The sequence below is a fragment of the Cucumis sativus genome, chromosome 4, assembly GCF_000004075.3.
Source record: "Cucumis sativus cultivar 9930 chromosome 4, Cucumber_9930_V3, whole genome shotgun sequence".
In the NCBI taxonomy this organism is placed as follows: domain Eukaryota; kingdom Viridiplantae; phylum Streptophyta; class Magnoliopsida; order Cucurbitales; family Cucurbitaceae; genus Cucumis; species Cucumis sativus.
The window spans coordinates 20,835,700-20,861,211 of NC_026658.2; the positions used below are offsets into that span (position 1 = coordinate 20,835,700).

Genomic DNA, 25,512 nt, shown 5'->3' on the forward strand with positions numbered 1-25,512 from the left:
CCTACTTTGTAATTGTTACCTAAGATTTAAATGTTACAAACAATAATATGAACCCTATTATTCGTGTGAAGACATGAGTGAGTGTATTTTGTATAAAAGGAGTTTATACATAGACCGTAGCACGAAATAATTGGTTTCTCTTTATAACACCATTATTTGAAGGAATCAATATTTTAGTAGGATGACCATAGGAGCATTAACTTTAATCTTGAGTGAGTTGTGAACTTTTGTTTATGAAGGCAGTCTCTGAATATGTATGAGCAAGAGTGTCCTTGACCCAAAATCACTCAAAGGGCATCTCCTTTATGCTTTATGTGGGGGGGAGGGGGTTTGCACAAACTAACAAACTACCACCCATTGAGAATGACCAAAATGTTCGTACACAACATATCAACTTCACTCTAAGGTATACTTTATGGTGAGTATGTTGACTCTTGACCTACTTCAAAATACTTGTCTGTTTCCTTACTTCAATCCAACCATATTACCTTATGATCTTGGGAAGTTTTTGTGCAACAGCCAACAAGGAATAATTATGTGAAAAACTCCTCTTTTAATTGCATTATAATAGTGGTTTAGAATGCAAAGTCTGGTGAACTTGCACCTTTTTCCAAATAAACCTAAAATTAGTATCAATTGCTTATATGAGGTTGGTTGAGTTGTGAAATACCAACTATGCAATGCACATTATTAAACCAGCAATTTTGTGGATATACATACATATACTTAAATACATCATCCACTTATTGAACTTCAATTTCTAAATTTCGTTTATCTAAATTTCAAATGATTCCATGCTAACGGTAAGAGTGGTTTTTTAAACTATTTTTAAAAGTTGAGTATTTTTTTAAACTTTACAACTATTTTACTTTGTATAATTTGATCTAATTTCTCTATATGCTTAGTTTTTTTTTATTAATATTAAATATGATTACTATATGAACAAATAATTTTAAGTTTGTATTTAAAAACACTTCACTAGCAATTTTTTTCTTTTTAATGATTGGTTGAGTTGTTTGTTGAACTACGTATGTGTCGGAGGTGTTCAACGCCTGTGGTTGGAGTTAGACACTTGAGAAGCTCATTGAAAGTTGGTTATGTGAGTTGGTAGTTAGTCATGCATGCATAATTGGACGTTAGAGATATACTCATCGAAGATGGTCATCAAAGCATGTCGCTAGAGTAAGGCAACCATAATCGTCATTGGTGGTTGTTGCTAAAGTTGATTGTTGAAGTTGTTGCTAGAGTTAGCCACTAGAGGTGGTCCTCAGAACACACGAGAAAAAGATGAAGTTTTTAATTGAATATGCAAATTTCATTTGTGAACATTATTAAAGTTAATAAAGTTGAGTTATTTAATACCAACTTGTGAAGATGGTGGATCAAATACTAATAGCTAGTTTAGATTGAGTTTTTAATCGTCTATAAATACATTTTTTTTTTAACACAAGTAAACACTTAGAAAGTTAATCCAAACACGTTAAAAATCTATTTCAATTCAACCCAAGTCGATCTCTCTAAATACCCTTAAAGTTTGTTATTTTCTTTTCTTATTTTCCTTTCGTTTTTTTTTGTTGGGTTAATTTGAGAGTTGCTAATTGAAATTATATTTTCTCAACTTGAGCTATAATGTGTCAATGATAAAAAAAATAAAATAAAAAATAAAGTGAGGTGATTCAAATCTTCAGTTCACTCCTATTGTTCTTAAGAAAAATCTAAATAATGCAAATAAACTAAATTGAAGATGTATTTAATTTAACCCAAAAGAAACAAAGAACATCTGGAAATTGAGATATCATCTACAACAGAGAAGAGAAATTGAAATTGTATGTTTATGAGAAAGATAAATCCGCACAAAGTACAAAATAGTGATGTGGAAGTCAATTTCTTCCAGCAATTAAAAGCAAACCAACTCCCTCACAACTCTCGCCATATCCAAATTGACCAAACAAACATACAACATATTGCATAAAAGCTATGGCGTTTCTTTGTGACTTATTTTTCGCTGAGAAGATCGTGAAAAACTTGTGGCCTTTTGTAATCACCAATACAGAGAGCCTGAAACCAAATGCCCATTAATTTAAAATTCAAATGCAGCAACTTCATATGATAGGGAAAGAGAATTAAGATTAGTGTTCTCAGTTTAATTTGATTTTGAGCCAAGGGAGGAGATTTGTATTTACACCTATTTGTACAAATCTATAAGTGTTATAAACAATGTAACTCTTTGAATATCGGAATAGAATGAGAAATTTCTGTGTCTTATGATTATTTGTCATCATATCCAACACACATATTTGGTGGTATATGTAAGCTAAATTTGTGTTGTTGGTAAGGTTGTTAGGCAAAATAGCAAGCACCACGAAAGATCTTTAGGAAGGTATTAACCTTGTTTTGAGCTTGGTATGCTTTCTGATATACCTGATAGCCTAGTTGGAGGAAGAGAGTCATTAAGGCCGGATAGTAGTATCAACAATGTGTTGATAGAACCCAAATGTATTGGAATATACATAAAAGTTATTAGAACTACAAGGAAGTCAAGTGTTTCAAGGAACTTGGAACATCTTCCCTTCTTGAGATCACTCGAAAGCTCTAATTCACTGACCAGAAAAATAAAGCTTAACCTCTCCCATTCTCACTTGCCTAACCTAATTACTATTGCACGCTTAAAATCCTAATATCAACATTCCTATCTTAATGTGTTTGGCTTCCTCTCATCTCCTCCACTTCAAGTTCAAAATTGATTGCAAATAACTCGTTTTTGAGTTTGATGTTGATTGAGTTTTATGTAAGACATTGATTAATAGTCTTTTCCAGAAAGGGTTAGTTTAACACTAATTCAAGGGTTCAATTCAATGAAATGGAAGGTTAAGATTACTGAAGAGGAGGAAATATAATGAACTTTTACTAAAAGGAAACTAAAACATGACAATCAGCAGATCGCTACCAAATTATTAAAACAAAAAAGAAGGAAGAAGTTATTGATAGTGTTATGGAATCACAAGTTTACCTGCATTGCACATGCTATATGAATGAGAGTTGCTTCAGACCAAGGCCTTCCAATGAACTGAAGGCCTATTGGCAAACCAGTTTTATCATATCCAACCTGTAAAACAAAGTTTTGCAAAGAACAAGTCCAATAGATTATTACTTATTGCTACTACTCTATCGACTCCCAAAATAAGAATATTGCAATCTTACTGGAACAGTTACTGCAGGTAATCCCAGAAAGTTTCCAGCTATTGAATACCTAACAAGGGCAGCTGTAATGACACAAAGTTATCATTTCCACTTGTGTTCCAAATTGATTCTTCACTGAATAGAAGTTAAAATAAATACCATGTCTGCAAATAGCATTGTAAGTTCTAATTACACTTGTTATACATTTATTTGTTTTCAATCAAGACTTTACCACCCTCAGATCAATTATTTTTAAAGCTTCAGGTGGGCCAAGGGCAATATGCCTCAGGAGCTTAAGCGCAAGACGCACAGTAAACTCATAGCTTTTTTATTCTTTCAAAATGCACTAGGCATAAAATATATATATGTATGTGTATATATATACACACAATAAGGAACCTTCATGAGAGTAATCAGGTTTTTTAACAAAGAAAAATATACACACAATATATACACACAGATTCTTTCAAGGACGGATCTGTATGTTCTCGGATGTTGTCGATACAGTAGTCAACAAGGACAAATCTGTATGTTCTCGGATGTTGTCGATATAGTAGTCTGACACGAGGTAATGAGACCAAGCGTAGAGAACGATTCGAGATCCTTGGCGAAAGGAATGAATGTTAACTAATGTGTGTTTATGTGCGTTATGTTATGAATATGTTTGTTAAGCATAAATAAAGGTTTATGCGAGATGAAATGATTTGATGTTTGTGCGAAATGATGTTTATGAAAAGGTATTGCGAAAAGAATTTCATAAAACCTCACTAAGTTTTTAGACTTAATCTTTCAAAAATTTATCTTCCAAGACTTCGGCGTTGAGGTCAAGAGGAGAGGAAGTTGAAGCTGCCAGGCCTTTAAGTTTAACTGTTATTGTATTTTTGTTTCTGTATTTTCTTTTATTAAACGCCTTGTTGTTATTAAAGTTAAAGTTTGTTGTATCTTTAAGTTAAAGTTTGTTGTATCTTTAAGTTCTCGTCCCCTAATGTTTATTGGTAAAGTTAAGCGTTTGATGTTTAAGCTAAGTTAAGGAAGTTAAGTGGAGTGTCTTTGGTGTTTGACTTGCGCCAAAGATGCTCAAGTCAAACTGCGTTTCGCGAGATAAGCAAGCAGGTCTGCACGACGGGGTGTGACACCACGTCTGGGTCAGTGTTTTTAATGAACAGTTCCGTAGTTAACAATGAATCTCCCTTGATCAACACCGTTCTATTTCCCATTCTAAACACTATTTATTTTGAAGGCCAATGAACCTCCATAGAAGTTCGCTTTAAAGGTAACCTCTGGCAGTTTCAGTTTAACTCCTTGGCAGAGGCTTTGCCCTTTTATCGTCATCCCGTCTCCTAAACTTTGTTACCTCTGTGGTCGGTAAGTCAAGTTCCTCCACCAATCCCCGGTGTATAAAATTGTGGGACGCTCCGCTGTTAACCAATCCCCGGTGATGGCTAAACACCTCTGCTCACAACTCCGGTGAAAACCCGTCACGAAGGCATCCATCAGCATGCTTTCAGCCATCTCAGGTAAGGGAGTACAATAATTCAAGAACTTCTTCAAATACTATGCGTATTTGCCGTCTTGCTCAATCCTGATCAATCGAGCTCCATTGCTCTTTTCTCCCGTGGGTTGGAAATGATCAAACGTCCTCTATTTCAGTTCCTCCCATAACGTACTTGCTTCTGACTCATCTAGTTTTCCCTTCATTTTTAGCACTGAGGCGTCGGACGTTCCTGATTCCTGATTCTTCCTTCATCCTACTTGCGGTATTCCCCTTCACATCAATCACCAATTGTTCCATACACTTTTACATTCTCAGCAAAATTTCCTTCGAGTCCCCAATTTCCCGCTCATTGGACTCCATTCTCTCTTCTAGTTGCTTTTGAGCCGTAGAATGTGTTTTGCCCAGAATTTTGATATCAAAATCAAATGTTCAACAGCCAACCATTAACACTAATACAAGAAATAAGAGCAACAAGAATTCAATAAAGACAACCCAACTCCTTCCAGAAGGTTGGAAACTTCTCCCAAAGCCAACCGGAGCTTTTTACCAAAATCAATACCTACATAATCCAATCCCCAAAAACATTCCCTATTTTTACTCCCTTCACAGGGCTCGCTATTCCTCCTTCAATAGAGTTAACACTCTGAAGAAACATGAAATAATAGAACAAAAATCACAAGTAAAAGTCTACAGTTCTTGAGATTGAACTCATAATCACTAATTGTCTAAAAAGTAGTTAAGTGCTCAAGAGATGGAGAAAGAAGATTGAAGGAGATGGTGGATGGAGAAATCAAAGAAGAAGACGTGTTCTTATTAGAGAGAGAACTGGGGAAGTGTGCATTTTTATTCAATCACTTCTCACTTAATCTATAAGATACATAAGCCTACCTAGTTCATATCACTTAAACCATAGAAACTAACTATTTGACATGAAATGGCTCATTGTTTTAAAAAATGGATCCATTAAACTATCAACTAACAGTCTCATAAAAACAAGCCTTTTAAATTCTTCATACTTGGTGATAGCAAGGACTTAATTGAAAGGAATTTACACATAAAGAATATGATTGAGAATTTTTATAAAATTAGGGACAAAATCTAAAAAAATGGAACAGATAGCAGAGAAATGCATGTAAGTCTGTACCTCCATTAATGTAGTCAAGTTCTCCAGTCTTGAGAGCACCGTTCAAGATTGGGTAAGCAGTTACACTAATAAATAAAATATAAAGGTTAAAACTATTTTGAAAGTAAAACTTGCTCGGGATACTTCAAAATAGTTCCTATGCACTTTATGGAACAGGAAGCAAAACTTTCATGGAAAAGTGAAGTTAAAGGTAATATAAAATAAAGTACACACAGGATATAACCCAGTCCAATTTGATTTAATTATAAATGGGTCATGTTCTTAAACTCATTGACGATAGACACAGTAGATCTGTATTAAACTCATTGGTAAAGTTTACTGCATTCCATTTTCATGTAATTTAGGTCCTTTGATGAATTATGAATCCGTCTCTAAAGTTGCAGGAACAAAATTAATAAAAAAATGTCAAATGAACTCTTACTCTCTAAGGTTCTTTACGTTCTTAAGTTGGACTCTAAATTCAATGTCAATTAAGCAAACCTCCCACCAAATGTTTAAATTTCAATTGAACTTATGAGAACTGTCAAATGATCTATAATATTCTATATATATGTATTATGTATTATATACACTTTTTGAGATTAACTCTTCTAACAGACATTGGGCTCTTCAAGTCATCAATGACTACATAAATCCAACTAAATTTTGTGAACGAAGTGATTGAAACGTACCCAGTTGTTGGTGAAACAATGACATCTGCATGTGCTAATATTTTCCGATGAAAATACATCTGGCGATTCCTGCATATAATTAAAACTTTTCAATACCAAACGATAGAAAGTTTTGGCATTGCACATCACCAAGTGAGGAAAATATAAAGGCATTCTAATTGAGATATACATCCTGAATAGAATAATGGAAAAGGCTTTGGAGAGAGAAGACCATGTAGAAGCTTTTAGACGAGCCAAACGAAAATGATCATTCCAAGGAAGTGACTTGTTAGGAATATTGACCAAAATTCGGATAAGATAGGTTTCACCGTCTTAGATCACAAAACCATAGACTTTAGCGCCATAGCAGGACCAACCACCAAATGAAGAATATTGTCCTTAAATAAATCCAAGATCTGAATATAGGAAGGAATATTGAGAGTACTGAAGAACAGGACCTTTCATAATCTCAATGATAAATATCTTATTCTGTAACAGCAGACTACGGCACTCTAAATTGTATATATCACTCACATCTACATTTCATAATCTCAAAGTATATACTTTCAGTAGTCTTGATTTTCAGTCAATGGGACACATTTCTTACCTAATCTTCTGAGCTTTTATGTACTCCTTGCTACTGAAAGAACCATAAACCGCCAGTGCTACTCTTGCATCCCATCCTAGTTGTGAGGAATCCCTGTTTCAATTGCTTGAGTTGACTCAGTATATATGCAACATAAATTGATAACTGATATGTAAGTATGGTGGTTGAAGTTAACATACAACTTTTCAAGATAAGAACTCAATGAAGTGCTGCACTCGGATGCAATCGTTGAATAATGTGCTAAACGCATTACTTCTATCTCTGGAATAGTCACCTCCACACTCTTTAAAGAAAACAAGAAGATTAGCAGGAAACTTTCTGATGCGATATGAATTGTTCTATCAGTCACCTCCATATGAATAGTTTGTGTTTATTTTTCAACATCTTTATTTTAAATTACAGGATAGGTCAAGAGACATCAAAGGGATGAATAAACAATAAATTATTCTTGTATGTTAGGTTTCAAGAACATAAATGCAGTACCTTCCAACCGTTATGTTTTTGAAGTTTGTCCATGGCATTGGAACAGCAAACTCTGATATCATCACTGCAGTCGTTAAACCACTAATTATCTCAATTAGTGGTGTAAAAATCAATGAGATGATTTGAAACATTATTATATTGGTTATGAACATAAAACAAGTTCATTTTAAATTTCTAACCTCGCTATACTTTGCCAATGTAACCGAAGATATTGGTCTTGAAGAATTGAGCACAGGAAAACAAAGTTTGGGCTGAACGCTCGTAAGGTGAAAATAAAAGTTCAGAATATATATAGAGCATACTAAGCCTTAAGTAATATGTCCTCAATCATCAATTGATAGATATGTAACTTGGAATCTTTATAGTAGAAGTATATCCTCAATCAACTTAAAGTAAAAAGGGTAAAACATGCTCCCAGATAAGAGCTCTCGATAGTCAATACAAATATTTTGACATAAATTCAGTATAGAACCTGTTAAAGTTTGCCTTTAACATGCAACGATGATTTCAAACAAGCACTTACCAATGCAGTATTCTGATGCGAAGGAAGTTTGCTGCTTATAGCTGCATAACTGAAAAGCATATTAAGGTCAATAAAATCTCCATCAAACCTCCCTCAAGTTGCAATAAGAAAACAGAGAAAAAAAAAAGAACACTAACACAATAAATGCATCCTCAATTGTGCCTGCCAGTATCCCAACCATTCCAACGGTCCAATTCAGAGGAAGAACACTGAAAACACAGAATGACACTAACCAAATTATACTGAATTGTCAAAGGCACAAATGTAGAGAGGTTATTTTTCAGTAGACATAAGTTGTCACCCAGAATGAGGTACACGGCCAAACGTTGGCTTCAAACCGACAACTCCACATAGAGATGCAGGGATTCTCACAGATCCTTTATAAAATTACCAATGAACAGAGTTTAGTTGCTACATATATAAACTAATGCACAATTTCTTGAAAACAGCCAACTTTACTGAATATCTTCATGTTCATAAACTCTATATGAGCTAGTTGATTTTTTGTTAATGATGTCATCTTCAATAGAATATAATTAATTTGACCAAATTTCAGATTTCCTCTTTATTGTCCTGTTTTTTAACTTCGTATTCGTACTTTTAAAATTCTAATAATTTGATCCCTTAAATTTATCATTCATCTAAATTAAAATTACCTCCTCCATCAACACCTAGAGCAGCAGGACATAGTCCTGCAGCAACAACTGCAGCAGATCCGCTAGAGGAACCTCCACATATCCTGCTTGAATTATACGGATTTCTTGTCGTTCTGCACAAGTCATTCAAAAAGATTAGCATCTCATGTGACAAATTGGAGTTTGGTGAGGAAAGATGTAAGGAGAGCCATGTCAAGCTGTAATGTATAGATGCTATATTTTAGATACAAAACAAGGGCAGTACTATAGTATAGTATTCCACCCGGTTCATAGGATACAATAAACAGTGTATTTTATGATTTTTTATAACGTCTTTTGGTTTCAAATTATTATGTATTGATATGCCCAGGTCTCATGGTATTCATATTTATACTGATGTCCATACTCATCTACCTTGAACCAATGATTCTACAGCAAAACTTCTACACATATTTAAATCATAAGTTTTTTCCAATTTATATAAGGCTAAATTGTTAAAATAACCCTAACATCAGGTTTCATTTTTTCCTTTAACGTTTCAAAAGTTCCATTTTACCACAATCATCTAATTTATTGGGAAAAAAAGAAAAAACAAAACTTCCTCACTGACTAAATTATACAATACACTCCTAGCTGTGTGGTTTCAATTTTGCCCCAATCCTCTAGTTTTTCATTTGGCAAATCGATAGAAATTTCTTAAACAGCTTAAAACTTGGAGATTGAATTGTCACTTTTAAACCATTAAAAGATAAAACTAAAACAAACTACACATGTTAAAAGGCATTTGGTATTATTTACCCTTTATAAAATGCAAGTGGTAAAGTTCATTCGGACTATGGTATTCTTATTTAAGAAGAAAGAAAATATAAAATCTTCTCAGTTCTCACCCATGATGAGGGTTTATTCCACTTGTTCCAATACCAAGTTCATGCATATTGGTTTTCCCAACAATTAGGGCTCCAGATAACCTGAGATATTTCACACAGCTTGCATCACCTGTACAAGGTCTTAGTTTGTGCAACCAACTTGTCCCCCCTTCGAGCACAAGATGATATCAAGTCAAGCACAAAAAATAGAATCAACTCGCATAAGTGAGACCATATTTGACTTTACAAACTGCTAGTGGAAAACTGAGAAACACCAAATCACCTGTAGTAGGATATGGTAAACAATCTATTTCATCCTTGACTGCAATTGGAACACCATCTAGAACTGAAAGGGGTTTTCCTGTGATGAGTGAACATAAAAAAGAATAAGAATGAAAGGAAAAACTGGAACAGTTTTTCACAACAGCATACTGTTAGGTTCCTTGGCTGTATGACCCAACAACGCCAAGAAAAACAGGGGAAATGCATACCCTATTATATTTCTAGTATGATAATGAAAGCTTCCACCCAATCCTTACAATGATAACAAGACTCAAACTCAAGTAACAAGGAAAAGAAGAAGAATATAAAGACGCTAGCACATTTGAGAGAGCTGGAATTCTCTCCTCAAACCTCAGCTTCAACCGGAAAATTCCATAACCGCTTACTCTCGCAAAGCCCTACAAAAATCCCTCCTGACCCCAATGACTGTTGCATAACAAACTTGTTGTTCCGACTAACCAACTGCTGACCTCCTTCTTACCCCCCCACACACACCCCACTCGTACACATGAGTAATCATGCCAATGTCATAAATGTAAGTCTTTGACTAGAGTTCAAAAAAACTCAAAAGACCAAGAAACTAACGAGAAGATAATCATTTACTGATATGTATCAACTCAGTAGCTGGAAAGGATTTCATGTGTTCAACAGGAAAAATGATCTTTTCTCCCCAAGACTATTAGTTACCGAGTTCATATCGTTTAGTTGATTCAGCTGCCTGCTTCATAATATCTTCAACATCATAATTAATGAAGAATGACATGTTGAATGGAGGTTTGGATGATTCACTCACAGCTGCTATGAATCTCTCTGCAACCTATAAAATAAAAGAAAACCAATGCCTGTATTAAAAACATACCACAGCTTGATAACTAAACAAAAACTGACCTGTCAGAAGACAAATGTTATACTCAGAACAGTTATATTTCTTCTACTAAAAAGAGCATGACGAGAAAAAGATATTAAAAGCTAAATTTTTGGCTCACAGTTAGAGGAGTTGTTTTTTTTGAATGGTATGCCCTTGAGTAGTCCATTATTGTCCAGCGGTGAAATGAAGGATTCAAAGAATTTACTTCTCTCTCTGACCATGCAGGCAGACAACTAACTGCTTCTTGAACTTGTTCTGTTTCAGATAGATCTAAGTCAATGAGCTTGACCTCCTCGCTTTCTTTTTCTGTAAACCAATGTACAATTTCATTAAGCAAGAGTATGTGTTTATAAAATTAAAGAATCTTTAAACAGCTATCCATGTTAGAGGCAAAACAAACACCAAAAGCCATGAACGATCAATCCCAAATCAAATAGGGAACTCCAAAGAAGGACTGAATTGATTAACATTGTTCCTTTTCAGAACAATGGATTGATCAAATGAGAGCTGGCGAGGGTACACTACCTTCAGTGGCCATATTTTGGAATAGAGGGCTTTTACACAACCTCCTTATGAAGCCTTAGGAAGAACATCTTATCTTCTAGTGGAAGTATTTTGTTAAACGTCCAAGAAGTTGTAAATTACAAAACTGTTCCCAGAGTTAATTTCTAACATTCAACAAAATTGGAGACATTAGAGAACGTTCTGGAAAGATAACATACCCTCAACAGGATGCGAGGGAAAAAAGACAGGCGACTCTTCAATCTCCGCATTTCCAACGAGCTGAAGTAAACGGTAGAAAATGGCATCAAACATGTAAAAAGTATAACATGATCAAATTCTGTTTCATATTAGAACCAACAAAAACAATACTAATCAATGAACACCGATTCCATAACTCAGTGAATAACAATTTGAAAAAGGAAGTGCATTTGATGGAATGAGGAGGAAGTAGTTTTAAGAACAGTAATGTGGGAATGGGTTCAACCAAATTAGTTTGGTGAAGCCACATAATCCATTGGCTGCAACTTGCAACTTGCAACCCATCAAGATATGAAATTTAGCCATTATTTCAGTGTACAATCAAGTATATAACAACATTTTAAAAAATTTGTAAATATAACAAAATTTATCAAATTCTATAAATGATATAAGTCTATCACCAATACACTATGTTGTAAGTATTGGTCTATCACTGATAGTTTTGCTAAATTTACAATTTTTTAAAAATATTGTTATATTCTTAATTATTATTCTTGAAATGATCATCCATTACAATTACCTTTATATAAAATAAAAATTATATGAAGTTGTTTATAATGATCTGATTTAGGTTTAATTTTTCTGGTGTTTTCATTTTTTTTTATTATCTAACTTTGATAGTATATTTTAAATGTACTATTTATATAAACTAATTGTAAAATACAAAGTATATCAATTACTTTGTTGTATTTTTTAAATTTTGACATGACTTTGATCACATGTAACTTACATTTAATTTGGTATATCAGTTGATTTATATAACAAATTTAGAGAGAATGAAAAACATATCATACATAAATATTCAAAATGATATATGTAAAGTATGACATTTGGTATTTCAATTTCATATTTAGTATTAACTCAAAATTCATTTCAAGTATATCCTTGGGATATCAATTATATATCATCATTTGTTCAAAATACAAGACTTTACCTTGATATATTAGCAATTTATCATTACTCATTTGAAATTCATTTATAGCACTTTAACATTAGTGTATGAATAATATATTAATTACATTCTAAAAAAGCAACCTATATCAATTTTCAATTATTAAATTTCAAGTATAATGTTGGTGTATTAGTAATATATCAATCTCACAATTCAAAAAATATTTCAAGTATGACATTGACATATCATTAGTATATTAGTACTTCTTAAAAGATATCAATGTCATTCATATGCTTCTATCAATTATACATAGTGATAAAAGTAATAAAATTCAAAATTTTACTATAACTTGTAAATTTTTTAATTTATTTTTCTATTTTTAAAAATGTCCCTTTACTCTAAGATATTAGTTAATTGATTGCCACATAGTCAAATTTCAATTTCAAGTGTATGTCGGTGTATCAATAGTTTATCAACACATTATTCTTAATGGTTATAATCAAAAGAATGAAACGAACCATTTACTTGTGTATGTACTAAAAAAATCTAAAAGAGCATGAACACTTGTTGAATTGAAATATTTGGTACAATGAATGATAATTTGGTATATAACAATTGCATAACGTATATCCGATCTATAAATTAAAGTATATTAGTTCGTTAATGTACTATCTGATCTATCAATACGCAATTGATACATTAAGAAGGGTAAAATTGAAATAATAAAAGAACAAAAATGATGGATTAATATATTTTTGCTATATTTATAAATTTTCAAAAATATTACCAAGTTCACGATTTTTATAATAAAATTTCGTCATTCTTGTAACCACCCCAACTTTTTTATTTTTTTTTATTTTTTTTATAAATATAGCAAAAGAAAAATTAATTTCTGATTTTTATTATTTCAATTTTATAAGTATCAAAGTACATGTACATATAATTTTGTTTTGTATATCAGAAAACTAATATAATATAAGGTATTTTTAAAAAAATTGAACGCAAAGAATATTTCGAGGACGGAGGATGGGTACAAAATGCAAAAATAAAACAATTTTGAAAAAGAAAAAAGTCCACAATGTGATGTAACGAAAGTACCCCCACGATTAATTGGTCACACACGGGTGAAGAAATGATTTCGTACCAAGTCTAAACGATTTTGTACTCTTGTACCAAGTTTAAACAATCTTGTACCATTGTACCTATATTAAATGATTTTCTACCAAATCTAAATGGTCTTGTAACCTTGTATCAAGTCTAAATGATCTTGAACTCTATACCTAGTCTAAACGATCTTACACCTAGTCTATACTGTAAACCCTAGTTCTTGAAACTCCCCAAAAGTTCTACGTGTTAAGTGTTATGAGAAGTTAAGTGTTTTTTTGTTTTTGTTAGGTGAAAAGAAGAAGGAAAATTTTGGTTAAGTGTTAAGCTTATACTTGGCGGTCAAAAAAATGGAAGAAGAGAAGCTTGTGGTTTGAAAATTTTGACTAAGTGTTGAGATGTTATTTTGTAAGGTAGTAGGCATTTTAGTGAAGGCTTAGGTGTTTTTCTTATGGCCTAGGTAAGAAGAGAAATTGTTGGCGTGAAGACTTTAGGCGTTGGGCTTGAGGCTAGGCGAGATAACCTCTAAAGAGATTATCTAGGCGTTAAAGGCTATTGGGCAGCATGCTTTGTTGTGTGTGTGACCATGAAGGAAGCTTGGTGAGGAGAACTTGGCCACATGAGTTGATACTTGCACACCAGAAGACTTTGGCTACAGGAGGAAAGGCTAGCACACGAGGAAGCTTGCGACCAAGAGATTGTAGGTGAAGGGTTTTGCGAGCAAAGGCTTGGCGAGGAGGTTTAGGTGAAGACAAGTTTGTGGCAAGGTGATTAGAGGATAGCTTGACGAGAAGACTTGCTCTTGGCAAAAAGTTTTGAAGGTTAGGCGATCCAGAGTGTGTTTAGGCATTTTGAACAGAAGACGGTGAAGTGGTTTCCAGGTGTCCTCAGAATGCAAAAGGTGGTTTCATACAAGCAGGAGGTGCCAAAGTCCACTTTCCAAACAACTCTATATATAGGCTAACTTCAGAACAAAATTTCTCTCAATTCTCTGGTGCAAATTGAGTGATTTAAGTTTGAAAAGCTTCATTTGAGTCTATTTTCGAGTGTGCGGCTTTCAGATGAAAATAATTACGGAAAGGTTGAGTTTGAAGATCAAGAACATTTGAAGGTCGGTTTTCGAAGGATTCTGAGCAAGGATGAGTTTTAGGGAGCTACATAACTCAATTCTCCAAATTAGAAGCGGATGTTTTGCAATAAAATGGCTAACTCATTTCTAAGAAAGTTTGAAGAAGGAAGTTTTGCATTTTTAGCTATGGTTTAAAAGTTATGAACTTTTAAAGTTTATAGTAGTTTTTTGGAAAATTTCAGTGTTATGGGTTGTTGTTGAGCTTGGCTAAGCATCAGGGTGGAAGGATTTGTTCATCATGCAAGGTAAGCAAAAAAGGTTATTTTTGGACATTGGAGTGTCACCTGAGATGGCCAAACGCATAGCTAGGTGGTAAGAAAGCATGCACCAAACTATGCGATAGGCGATGCGCGCGACACACGTCCATGCGAGGCGAGAACTATGGCACCCAAGCACGTGGCAAGGCCAGGCGGGCATGACAAGCACGTGGCCAGATCCCTTGATCGCCTATGCGCGAGGTGCATGCCTATTGTCCAGGCCATGTGGTCAGCAGTGCCATGACACCCACTTTTGACAAGTTTTGAAGTTTTTGGAATTTTTGGAGTTCTTTATACTTTTATTTTAAATAAATAGATGGCATTTTACGTTAGAAGAATAATTTCTAAATCATGTCCTCTTATCTTCTAAACTAATTTTTTTTCTAATTGCAAATATAATATAATTATTTTTAAAACTTAAACAAAAAATATTTCTATAACTTTTTAAATTAAACCTATTTTTAACAAACAAAGGAATTAAAAATGTGAACTTTGAAAACTTAAGGCTCAAATTAGTTGATTTTTATAAATTGAAGAACAACTAAAAGGATATATTTTTAAAATTTAGGTACCAAACACATATACATCCATCAAAATTTGCTCCAAGTTAAAACATGTTTAACTTTGGAGTTCTTATGATCAATTCATCGAAAAGGAAGGTGCACTTTGTTGGTATAAGTATTAACTTTTAATTTTTTCTTAACATTACTTTCATGTCCTAATCCCTCTCATTCAGATTTGATATTGATTCATTTATGTCTCCCTCCTAATCTCGGGTGTTAGATTTGCATAGGTGAGAGCAACTCATAAATTCTGGCCCAATAAGCCTTCCATTTCAAGGGTAAGACTAGGTGGATATCTGAATACATAAGGTGCAAGACATAATTCATTCCTAGCCGCTTTAAGGTTAGTAGATAGGTTGTTTCCTTTAAAGACTTAATCCAAGTCTTGAGCAAGGGACCCCACCCTTACATTGGTCTGAGAGGGATTTGGTTTATAGGCTGGATCTTAAACTATTTGTTTGATAGTGGAACAGTGGAACTTAAGAAGCAAGATGTAGTTTCAGAGTAAAATGATAATTTGATCCAGTCGAGGTTACGAATAGCTTGCGGATGATTAACTTATTGATCATGGTTATATCAAATGGACACAAATATATATCTATCTATATATATATATATATATATATATACATATATAGTGAGGGGAGTTCAACTTTGAAACTTTAGTGGAACGACTAGTTAGTTAACGAATGTTGATTAGTTCGATCTAAAAGAGTTTAGCCAGTTATTCTCAAATCGTTAGAGCATGATCTATAAGTCCATTAGGTTCTCCTGCTAGTTCATATAGAATAAGTAAAAAATATTTGAATTAGGTGAAGAGAGAGAAATCGACAAGTATATGTGATATAGCCGTCAGATTTCATATTACAGATAGAGCTTATGTTTAAATGAGATTTAAATACTAGGAAGCTCGAAAATGGTGAAAATAATCAAAGTTGTAAAAAATCAAAATGTTAATTTTTTTTTTACTTTGAAAAGTCAAACTTTGACCGACAATATATTCAATGAATCCAGATTCATGCTCGGGATGTAAAATTTAGTTAAGATGGACAAAATTATAAAAAGTTAAAATGTTGACTTTTAGTTTGAAAAGTCAAAGTTTGACTTTGACCAAATGACAATTTTGCCGTTTGACCAAAGTTAGTGGAAAAATCCAACATTTTTGTTGAAAGTTTTTGCTAACTATAGTGGGCTAGGTGTTGCCACGCTATGAAGATATTAAGCTCACTAATTGTTAGTGGGCTATGTGTTGTTTGCCCATGAACTTACATGAACATGCAACTTTTCATGTAAATTTCCTATGAATTGGGCTCTTAAGCCTTTTGGAAAGGGTTGGATTTTTTGAAGACCAAATTTAAGCTGCTTTCTTTTCCTTTTATTTTTTTTTTAAAAAATATATTAGTTCAATTACCTTATTCCATGCATAGTTCCATTTCCATCTCATTCTCTCTCAGGATTTTTCATCCAACGGGTCCCACAACCTGATTTTGAGTCCGAAGGATGACAGGTCAATCTGAGTGGTAGTTTAAACAACAATCGGAGCTTCGAATGTAAATATTCTTAAAATCCTAATTTCAAATTAATTTATAGTTTAAAACTATGCATGTTAATCTTAGAAATTAGAGTAAAACTTAGATCCAATTTTCGCTATATCCATGTATAAATTCTACCAGTTCAAATAATCTGACAACCCAAACAACTGAAACTATCTCAACCCAAAATAATGTAAGGATTGAGTTGTGTTAGTTTTGTTGTTGGGCATATCAAATTAAAAGAAAATTTGGGTTGAGATTCGTTGGAGTACAAGAAGGAGTAGGTCACACCAGCCAAATGAGGGGTTAGGGAGGATTGGATTGACCCTAGACTTTCTTCTTCTTGTCTTTTTGGTTGTAGGCTATTTACATCTAATTCCATGTGATAAAAAATGACATAATCACACAATTAAGCAAAAACCCAACCAACTCAACTCATCCTTTAAACCTACTCTTCCAAACAAAGTCTATCCTTTTGAATCTTCTTGACAGAACCTAACCTAAATTACATATATTTTAATAAAAAGTATATTTACATTCTTTTTTTAAAAAAAAATATTGACTACTTTTCATTCATTAATTTGTGAAATTTCAATACTTTTCTTTTAGATATCTTATGATAGTTGTCTTTACTTCAAGTTTGTATTAAATATCATACATATTTGATATTTAAATTTAATGAGATTTTATTTATTAACCTTGTGATATCAATAAACTTAATGTATTTAAAACTTAAAATAAAAACTATAACTCGACAAGCAAACAGTTGAGTCACAGACTTTATTGGAGTTTTTTAGTTGCTAGTCCAACTAATCTAAATTTTTGCGTTGGTCTAAAAACACCCTCAATCCAACCCAACTCACACATGCAATCCTACAAATTAAAAAAAAAAACGTAAAAAAAAAAAAAAGAATTACAAACTAATATAAAATTTAATATTTTGAGGTAAAATGATGTGAAAATGAAAATTTTGTATATGGTAAAAAAAATTCATATCAATTCAATTTTGAAGTGTGAAATGATGTGAATAAATAATAATAAAAATAAAGTTTGAATGAAGTTAAACAAGAATACATGTTTTCTTGTGTGGCTTTTTGTTAGAGTATGAAATATGTTATTTATTTTCGTCTAATTTGAGTTCGTTCCATGATTATACGTTCTTATTGATTGTGTTATAGGTTTTCAACAATTCATGGTGTAATTTGGAGTTGATGTCATTTTGGAGCTAATTCAAAGCAAGAATTTGGAGGTTTTTGTCTTGTTGTGGTGTTGCCCTTGGACGTTGTGGTGCTCCGAAGATTTGACACGAAAGGGTGCGTGCAAAGGTCCAAGCGTTATGACGTTTCCCTTGGGTGCCACTGTATTTTTTTTTTTATAAATAACCTTTTTCACCCTAGTTGAACTCTAACTTGTTTCCAAACTAATTTCTTTCGTTTTCTCTCTATTTTCTTAGTCTTTTCATGCATCTTTGGTGTTTCTTATGTTCATCATTCCACATGTGGGATATATATATATATGAGAGTCTAAAGTACTCATTTTCTAGCTTGTGTTTCTTATATAGATTCTCTCTTTGTACTTTAGAATTTATGAGAACTTAAACTTAGTCTTATGTAATCTTTGGTTTACGTGGTTCGTGATTGAATTTTGTTATATGTTTAGAAGCATGAAAAAATATATAACTCATGCTTTGCATCGTACCTTTGACTCATGACAATTAGATAAGGTTTGGTTAGAAGCAATGGTTAGGTTAACATGTAAATCTATTTTGATGCACAATGATGCTATCCAACCTAGAATTGAACGTATTGAATCTAATATTAGACCCGTGAAAATTAGGCATTCCACCTAAGAATCTCTAGAACTTAATGCAATTGAAAAATTCAATATTGCGTGTGCATTGGGTTAGAACAATTAGATCTTCAAAGACAATTTAACTAACAATTCCAATTAAATTGGTTAGGTGAAGATTACATTTTGCTAAGCAATGATAGTTGGATGAATGAATTCTTTGGATAAGGAAGAAATTGTCACAACCCAAGCTAGATTCTTTAACATAGAATTTTTACAATTATCTCTTTGTTTCTCTGCAAATTACTTTCTTGCTCACAATTTCAAATCGAAACCCCTCCCCTTCGGTTACCTCAAGTTGAAAATTAATTTGTTTGTGAATCAATATGCTCTATGTGATTGACTCGGACTTGCCACTAAGACTAGTACGCACTTGGTCATGAAATTTGGTAAGTTATTTGGCATGGACGATTTGAGTGACGAAAACCATGAGCCACTTTTTCAAATTCAACTTCTTTCATAAAGATTGAATATAAAGTTGAAAAATGAGAAAAATTGGAAATTAGAAAAAGTTGCTTTATCAAACATTTTCATCCTCATATGGAAATTGTATTTATGGGTGAAACTTGAATTTTTTTTTTTTTTAAAAAAAAAAACTTGAATTGAACAAACATACTTAATTTCAAAAGTCTATTGAAAATTTCTCCAAATTTCGGAATTTACTATAATTTCTTCAAAATAAAAGAAAAGCAAAATTAAAAATCTCTAAATCTTTTCAAATTTAAAAATTTCTAAAATTTTTGATAAAAATAGGAAAAGACGAAAATTGTCCAATCAAAATGAAAATGGTATCCAAATTTTGAGATTTGGATGGAAATTTGAACTATCCAATTACATGGTTGATTTTAGTTTTATCAATAATATTTTGAAACTTTATGATATGTTTACAACCTCATTGATTTTGAGATGAATTTTATTCTTTGTTATTACAACAAAGAAAATGATTTTAAAATCAGATCCTGTTTTTACTCTTTTTTTTTCAAAAAAAAAAAAATCTTAAGAAATGGTTGAATTTCCAATTATTTCTTATGATTTAAAAGTAAATTACTTCATTAACATCATTATTAGATTCTAATTTTCAATTAACACTTCAACTCACTTCTTTTTTTTATATTAAGCACTTTATTTACAAGGTACTCTTAGATTACCATTAGTAAATAATTTTATTCATTTTGCTATATTAGAAAAGAACTCGATTCTAGTTTTAATAAAACTCACGTCTCATATCCATTTCAACTCTTCAACTACCACTTTAATTTCTCTCCTCTAACTTTTCATTTTGTTTGAAACGAAACATTTTCCTTTTCACCTAATTAAGAAAAAACCTTGTACATAAAAAAGTGAAAGGACTCTTTCAGTTGAATGCATATACCTAACGGGTTGATAAATAGTTGTCAAAGGAAAGGAAGAGAGGAGTCACTAGCATTATTGTTAACTACATATCAATTTATGGTGAAGTTGACATGAAGAATATTTATGTATATTTTGCTTGAGATAATATATATAATAAATGTGATAAAAGATATGCCCATATTTAAATGGTTGGTGTGTACTAAATATGAGAGAGGAAGAAATGGTACCTTGTAAATGAGATTATTGGCCTTGAGAACGTATAATAACAACTTCCCCAAAATCCTCATTTCTAGGACCCATGCAAATATTTTCACCACAACCCCTATCATGAGAGGAGCTATCAAAAAAAGAAAAAGAAAAAAAAAAGTTTAATTATGCTCTTTGTTGTCAACTTCTTTATTCTATATTTTACCAATATTAGTTAAATATGAAAATGTTGGTATTAAAAAATGGATGAAGAAAAGTATTGATAGACTACTATAAGAAAATAATTAAAAGAAAATAGTTTAAAAATTTTTTTATTTTATTTAGGTAGAAATATAAAATTGACTTAAGAAGAAAGTTATATAATTTTTAATATTGTAATTTAAGAAGTAAAAAACAAGAAAATGAATTGATTGATGATAATAGCACAAAATTTGGAAGATGTATGTGAATATGGGAGTGTTAGAAAATGGGTGAGTAAAAGTAGAGTTTATACTAATGAGTTAATTAGAATGTTGATGTTTCGAATATTTTACCATTTTGAAAAGCGAGAGAGACAAATGTGCATATCAATTTGGTAAAACTACTTTCTGACAGCTCACAAATTAAAAGCATTTTAATACCATCTTTTCTTTTCTTTTTAAAAATAAAAATCTCCTCCATGTTTGTGCAATATTTGGCTGGCATGAAGCACATCAAAATTAATACAAAAAACAATCAACAACTTTTGTCCAAAATGTTTCTACGAAACTATCCATTTATTTAATTAATAATTGTGCATGATTTGTGAAAATTATAACATGTATGGAACAATGTTTAGAATAATCCTCCATACGTAACGTAACGTAACATAACATAACGTAACTTATTTATTTCAATCAAATAGATGAAACAAAAACATAGAAACGGAGAAATTTGGAAAATGGGGATTCATTATTGGAAATGGTAACAAAAGAGAAGAGGGCTAGAGAGAGAGAGAAAAGTGAGATGAATACCTTTGACATTAGCTTTGAGGTAGAATTCAGAACTTGTGGGACTCAAATCAACATCTTTGGCAGGCTTGTAAGCCACCCCACAAGAATTGAACAAACCCATTGTAGTACTGTAAATTACAAGGGCCTGAAGAATATATGAAGAATAATAATCACTCTGAGGTGAAGAAAAAACAGGAGGGGTTTTAAAGCCAATTTAGGAAATGGAGAGGACGACGGAGAGAGCAAGAAAACACACAATGAATGAATTGTTATTTTTTATATGCATTTGGTCATCGTTGAAGAAAACTAAGCAAAAGAGAGAAAGAGAGAGAGAGAGAGAGAGAGGGGTTGGTTGGTTGGAGTTGATGTGTAGCTTTTTCTTTCTAGTACTTAATTTGTTCTCTAAAGATTATTGTGGTAAGTTTGGGTTGGTTGGAAATTAATGACCTTAATCAATATATTAATAATTACTACCTCTACTTTCTTCTTTTGCTTGCCCATAAGGTTAATAAATCAATATATTAATAATTATACCTAATTACTCTTTCTCATCCAAAATGTTATTATTGCTATGAATGACCAACCATATGAATCTAGCTTATGTTTTGTTTTTTTCTTCTTTGTTTTCAGCTTTTATTTTGGGTCTATTTTGTTTAAGATGTGTCATATATACTCTCTTAATCTGTTACGTACACAATTTCTATATTTTGTTCGAGGTAATTGTTACGAAATCAACGATTAAACAATACAAACAAGGTAAAGATCAACACGCAAATGTACATGGTTCACTAACAATATGTTAGTTACGTCTATGAATAGAGAGAACAGATATTATTAGAGATGACATTTTAGAATACAATACAATGCTACTACGTTAGAAAGTTTATATATTATATTTATCTAAACCCTAGAGTCAAAAATGTAAATATAACTCTAGCGAGATCCCTGTCCTTGATTTTTCGTTGCACCACACATAGTTAATTTAAGGCATTTCAACCTTAATAAAATTTCTACAACATCTACCATTAACGTAACAAACAATACGCTGTTAGTGAACTAGCGAGAGTTTTTTTCTACTGGTTAATTAAAGAGTACTCAGATAACAAATTCAATTTATTCTAACAATTTCTTACAATAATAATCTTAATCACATACATAAATCGATAAATAGAAGAATACACGACGACTTTGTTGTGTAAACCACCTCGACTTGAATAGTTGTAATGATGCAAAAGACATGGTTGATTTTTGTTCAAATATATCTCCACCTTTAGATGATGATGTTTCACGTTTGGTTATTTGGTTGTTTACACAATAGAATGTTAAAAACTAATTCTTATTTTCTTAGTTTTCGAGTTTTGAGTTCAACCTTTCAATAAAGAATGGTTTGAGCTGCACAATATGTCATGAATATTTGGCTAGAAAATTTATTTTTATTTTCTCCTTTTGTATTCTTTGGTTGCTTCCTTTGTTTTCTTTTTGTCTTCCGTCAGTTATGGAAGTTTCCCTTGTAGGAGTGCTTTTTTTTGTAAGACAGTTGTTTAATCTTTTCCTTTTTAGTTGGATATTCATATACAAGTTACTTTTGTTCTTCCCACTGTTGTATCTCTTGGCATACACTGCAGAAAAGAAAACATTGAGACCGTGTTCGTTCCTTCTCGTGTGTGCATCAACAAAGAGAACATCTATCAAGTTAATCTTGTTGAACACTTTGCTACTGACTTTTGTGGTACAAATTATCATTCGGAAAAAATACTAGTACATTGGCTAAAAATACAAGACAAAATTACTATAAATTAATTAATGTCTAAGCATGCAATTTTGCATTAAAATTTAAATTCTACACATAGAGAAGGAGACTTACATTCGTCGAAGCCTCTATATTCTACAAATCATCGAACTAGAGTCACCGCCACTAGGAAACCTTTCTCTATTCTCAAATAGTCATCCATTACAGTTATCTTTTATGTACCCAAATCTAAACAAATCTAAATGATTGTGTACCAACATCCCAATAATTTTATTTCAAGATCGTGTACCAATAAATATTCCAACAATTTTTTTTAAGATCGTGTACCAAATATAAATCTAAAATTTATATGATTTATATACATGATCGTTTAGATTTGGGTAATCCCAACGATTATTTTTCAAGATCTTTTATATTTGGTACACGATCTTGTACAACTATCTTTTAGATTTGGTACACGATCTTGTACAACTATCGTTTAGATTTGGTACACGATTGTGTAGCCAAATCTAGTTGATTGTATGTCAATATCTCAACGATCTTTGTTCAAGATCATTTTTTATATTTGGTATATGATCTTGAATCAAATAACACTTTAAAAAAAATCATTGAAAACAATTACCATGATTTCAAAAAAATATAAAAGAAAAATTGGAGAAGAAGAGAAGAAAGAAGATGAAAAGCAAAAGCAAAAGCAAAATTGGAGAAGAAGAAGAAAAGAAAGAAGGTTCAAAGGAAGGGCAAACTTGTAATATTTTTAAAAAATGTCAACTTCATGGAATTTTTTATTTTGTTACATGAGTCATAAAAATTTGTATCACTAATATAGCAAAATTATCGCTAATAGACTTGTATCACTGATAGACTCGTATGATCTATCACTGATAGACCAATATTTACAACATGGTCTATCGGTGATAAACTTCTATCATTGATACAATTTGACAAATTTTGCTATATTTGCAATTTTTTTTAAATGTTGCTATATACTTAATTATTTTGAATCTAATTGCTAAATTTGCAACTATCCCTTACATAAATGTAACAAAACCCAAAATATTTACAACTCGTATAAAAAAATAAAAAAAGCCCATGACATGTGATCATTTTTTCATAAATTCTATATATGCCCTTACGATTTATATCTTCTTTGAGATTTATTGTAATGCCTGAGTGTAGGAGGGAGACATGAATGAATAGATATCATATCTGAATGAGAGGGATAAAGAGGACACAAAAGTAAAAGTTAAAAAAGACTTAAAAGAATTTAAATTTATTACCTATATGAATAAGGTCACCTTCCTTTTTGGTGACTTGATCATAGGAACTCTAAAGTTAAGCGTGTTTCTCCTAGGAATATTTTTAGGATGCATGTGAGTGAGAACAAGACATGTTGAAAGGACTCGTGTTGGTTTGTAGGGAGAACTTTCACTCTAATAAGCCTTCAGGAATAGTAAGAATGATGCTACCAAGTCGCAGGAGATGCAGGAAAATGTTGAAGACTCGAATTCTAAATCCTGGTCCAAATCCTGGGCTTAGAGCGTTACAGATGGTATCAGAGCGGAACCTCTTCCAGTAAGATGAGGTTCGAGGATGAACCAAGTGGAAGCTGGTGAGCATGCAACGCCCGAGTTTATGAGGGAGACATGAATGAACCGATATCACATTTGAATGAGATGGATCCTAAGGACATGAAACTAAAAGTTAAAAAAGACTTAAAAGAATTAAAAGTTATTACCTATACGAATAATGTGCACCTTTCCTTTCGGTGACTTGATCATAAGAACTCTAAAGTTAAGCGTGCTTCTTCTAGGAATATTTTTAGGATGCATGTGAGTGAGATCAACAAAATATGTTGAAAGGACTCGTGTTAGTTTGTGAGGAGAACTTTCACTCTAAAATTCCAAATCTTGGTTTGGATCCTAGGCTTGGAGCGTTACATTTATTAATATTGGGACATTTTGGGACAACGTATGTCTGAGATGAATAAAATAAAGTCAGAATTCTTTCATAACGTATGTCTAAGATGAATAAAATATTGGGACATCTCGTTGCCCTAAGATCAGATGAATTAAGGAAATAATTTTTTCAACTTGGAGCATCTGGATACAACTAAGGCTCAAGGTTGTGTATTATGATCTACACGATTGTTTAAATTTGAAAGTCATCGTTTAAAATGAAATGCAAGATCGTATAGATCTACACTTTTGTCTTTCATCTCTGGCCATCTTAATGCATTGTATGCCCAACATTGAATGAATTAAAATCATAATTCTTTTATTATAGAGCATCTTTGGGCATGGTATGTCCAAGATCGTGTATCAAAATCTACAGGATTGTGTATCGCGCGTGTGTGGCTGATTTATCACGTGTTGACTAGGGTAATTTTGGTATTTTACATTGTGGGATTG

General features: G+C 32.2%; 1 protein-coding gene across 4 annotated transcripts; it reads right to left on the reverse strand.

The window, feature by feature from the left end:
* Positions 1 to 1,734: 1,734 nt before the first annotated feature.
* Positions 1,735 to 21,717, reverse strand: LOC101219261 (fatty acid amide hydrolase). 4 transcript variants are annotated; one of them, XM_031884620.1, is made up of 20 exons: positions 21,373 to 21,717; positions 20,401 to 20,495; positions 11,456 to 11,516; positions 10,852 to 11,039; positions 10,553 to 10,682; positions 9,867 to 9,944; positions 9,605 to 9,752; positions 8,739 to 8,851; positions 8,384 to 8,459; positions 8,220 to 8,291; positions 8,083 to 8,131; positions 7,739 to 7,810; positions 7,560 to 7,640; positions 7,256 to 7,359; positions 7,077 to 7,169; positions 6,491 to 6,559; positions 5,820 to 5,884; positions 3,202 to 3,263; positions 3,011 to 3,106; positions 1,735 to 2,058 (listed from the first exon to the last, which is right to left on the reverse strand). In XM_031884620.1, the coding sequence occupies exons 1-20, from the start codon at positions 21,470 to 21,472 to the stop codon at positions 1,996 to 1,998; spliced, it is 1,815 nt and encodes a 604-aa protein (XP_031740480.1). In that variant the 5' UTR covers positions 21,473 to 21,717; the 3' UTR covers positions 1,735 to 1,995. The 4 variants fall into 4 exon arrangements, 3 of the variants coding, with proteins under 3 accessions (XP_031740480.1, XP_011653890.1, XP_031740481.1); XM_011655588.2 differs by having other exon boundaries at positions 20,401 to 20,510; XM_031884621.1 differs by lacking the exon at positions 21,373 to 21,717 and adding an exon at positions 16,852 to 16,921 and having other exon boundaries at positions 20,401 to 20,510.
* Between the last annotated feature and the right edge of the window lie 3,795 nt (positions 21,718 to 25,512).

What these genes read in the sequence shown, in the direction of transcription:
- LOC101219261 (XM_011655588.2), bottom strand. Translation starts at nt 21,472, where the DNA reads ATGGGTTTGTTCAATTCTTGTGGGGTGGCTTACAAGCCTGCCAAAGAT. An exon ending in TCCCTCGCATCCTGTTGAGG is followed by an intron (nt 11,040 to 11,455) that starts GTATGTTATCTT and finishes ATTGGTTTACAG; the next exon opens with AAAAAGAAAGCGAGGAGGTC. An exon ending in TCTAGGTGTTGATGGAGGAG is followed by an intron (nt 8,460 to 8,738) that starts GTAATTTTAATT and finishes AATTTTATAAAG; the next exon opens with GATCTGTGAGAATCCCTGCA.